This window comes from Nannochloropsis gaditana, assembly GCF_000240725.1.
Source record: "Nannochloropsis gaditana CCMP526 unplaced genomic scaffold scaffold772, whole genome shotgun sequence".
In the NCBI taxonomy this organism is placed as follows: domain Eukaryota; class Eustigmatophyceae; order Eustigmatales; family Monodopsidaceae; genus Microchloropsis; species Microchloropsis gaditana.
The window spans coordinates 4,117-6,347 of NW_005803181.1; the positions used below are offsets into that span (position 1 = coordinate 4,117).

A 2,231-nucleotide genomic window follows, 5' to 3' on the forward strand; every position below is an offset into this window, starting at 1 on the left:
CACAAATACTCCAAACGTGTCGTCGCCGAATCCGCCCAGCCCGTCGCGGCACTCCGCATGGCGTCATCGACGGTGCTGGAGCTGTGCAGTTGCAGTACTTTAGCCATGTCCGCCAGAGCCACGTCGGCGGCGGCCAAGACGGCGTTAAACTCCACGTCCAGCGCCAAGAAGGGTGTGGATTGCTGGATGCGCGCGTCCTCGTACTCCAGCCGGGCCATGAGCTCCACCAGGTACAATTCCGGCCCGAACACATCATCCCCCGGATAGCCCGGCACGGCCGCCGGCTCGTCCAAGGGCACGCGGGGGCTCCAGGCCTCGGCCTCCACCCGCTCCTTGGTCGCTGCCAGCGCCGCGCTCCACACGGGCGAGTCTCCTGGGAGCTCGCTCTCCCAGGGATGATGCGAAAAGACCAAGTGGTTCTTGGCGTCGCGGGAGGTGTGAAGGTATTGGTGATACTTGAAGATCGGGGGAAAGACCTGAGCGAGGAAGCTGAGGCCGGCATCGTCACGGCGCACGTTGAAAAGCTGCATGGCCACGATGGCATGCCACGGTGGTGCAGCCAGTCCTGCAGTGCTCAGAGCAGCAGCAGACCCGTCGCGTGGGGTTTGCCACTGGGCCGGTCCCGGGTAGTAAGTGCCCTCCAGCCAGGCCGAGCCCTCGCTCGAGGGGGGAAAGCGGATGCGGGGAACGAGGCCGGTGGAGGGCCACTGCCCCGATAGGCTGAAACGGGGACAGAAGCAAAGGAGAAAAGGATTTGAAAGACATAAGGATGGGTCAAATGCTAGGAAATGGCCATCAAGGGGTAGCTTCCAAGATGAAAGGCATATCACAAACGGCAGAAGCACTTCACTCTTCTTCCGCACATCATGCAGTTGCCCCGCCAAAAATTACAACCGACCATCTCGGATTGCAAAGCGTACCATGCAATCAGCTCCTTCATCCCGGCATCTGGATCAAATTTTGCGTATGCATAGGCTGTGAAGAGGGAGGAGGTCGAGTCTAGGTAGGGCGCCGTCGCTTTGGAAGGAACTGTCCAACCTTGTTCCGCATCGAAATTTGTCAGCAGAAGCGTTTTGGCCTTGTCAAGAAGGAGAGTTGTGTTGCATGCATGCTGTGCATCGGTCAAAAAGGGGGCAACGAGACCGAGAAGGAAGGCAGCGGTCGAAGGTCTGCCGGGTCTTGGCATTGGACGGACCCCTGGCAAATGAGCAAGCGCAAGCCAGGGGAGGCCTATTGATGTTACGATAAGTCAAGAACATGGACGAATTAGAATTGATCAAATTTTTACGCGCAAGAGCATTTTTGTTGCTGTGTCTACGAAATTGGGGGGGGGGAGCTTGCGTGCATGATGCTGGTGCTAGCGATGAGAATGTGCCTGGTCGGCATCTGTGCCGCGCCAAGGAACGGATACCACCGACCAATTATCGTGTCAAAATTGATGGTTGCAATGGGTTGACAATTAAAGTATGTGGAAAAGTGTCAGGACGATTTTATTTGTCTTGCATTCAAGGGACATGTACTATAGCGCCCTCATGCCCTGCCGCCTATCTCCCTTTACATTGCGACAGGGAAGGCGGCGCCGGGCATGGCACCCTCCGGTCAAAGCTTCTTCCAGATCGTCAATGGTTTGCGACACTATGGCGTAGGAGCGCGGTTGACCCGCTCGATATGGCACGGGGAGCCGGGAACATACTGGGATGTGAAGCGCGTTGTCCTCAAGCAAGGAGACCCTAGGCATGGCAAAGCCTGGGGTGTATTCTTCTGGAAGGGAGAGCAGAAGGGAGGGGAGCAGAAGATAAGAGGACCATTGAAGAAGCAGTGGTCGCTGCTTGAGTGTGAAGGGAGGGGGGAGGGAGCCATAGGTACCGACGCGGACGGGAGCAAGCAAGCCTTACAGTAGTAATGCGAAGAAAGATGGAGGCAACATTTGGTGCAGTATGCGCTGGCAGTAACTCCACAGTTATTTTATTGATCACAAGTGCTGTCATGCTCGTTTGTATTTTCATGCACCCATTCCATCCCAGACAGGGTCCCTGCCTCCGTGTATCTGCCTTCAGTACATTAAGCCTTCGCCTTCTTACCAAAGAATGAGGAGATGGATTTTACACCCTTCAAATTGGTCTTTGCCAACTTTTTCTGTGCCAGGCTCTGCCCCCCCTGTGCTGAGCGCATGCCTCCAGCGCCCCCTGGCTCGCCGCCCGGCCCACCCGGACCCTCTCTGTCTCCCTCCC

General features: G+C 56.7%; 1 protein-coding gene across 1 annotated transcript; it reads right to left on the reverse strand.

The window, feature by feature from the left end:
• Positions 1–63: 63 nt before the first annotated feature.
• Positions 64–1,153, reverse strand: NGA_0316520 (glycoside hydrolase family 37; the record flags this gene model as incomplete). Its single annotated transcript, XM_005853706.1, is given in 4 exon segments — positions 64–81; positions 99–476; positions 516–720; positions 921–1,153. Coding segments are annotated over 4 exon segments (834 nt in total), but the record flags the coding sequence as incomplete, so codon positions are not given.
• Between the last annotated feature and the right edge of the window lie 1,078 nt (positions 1,154–2,231).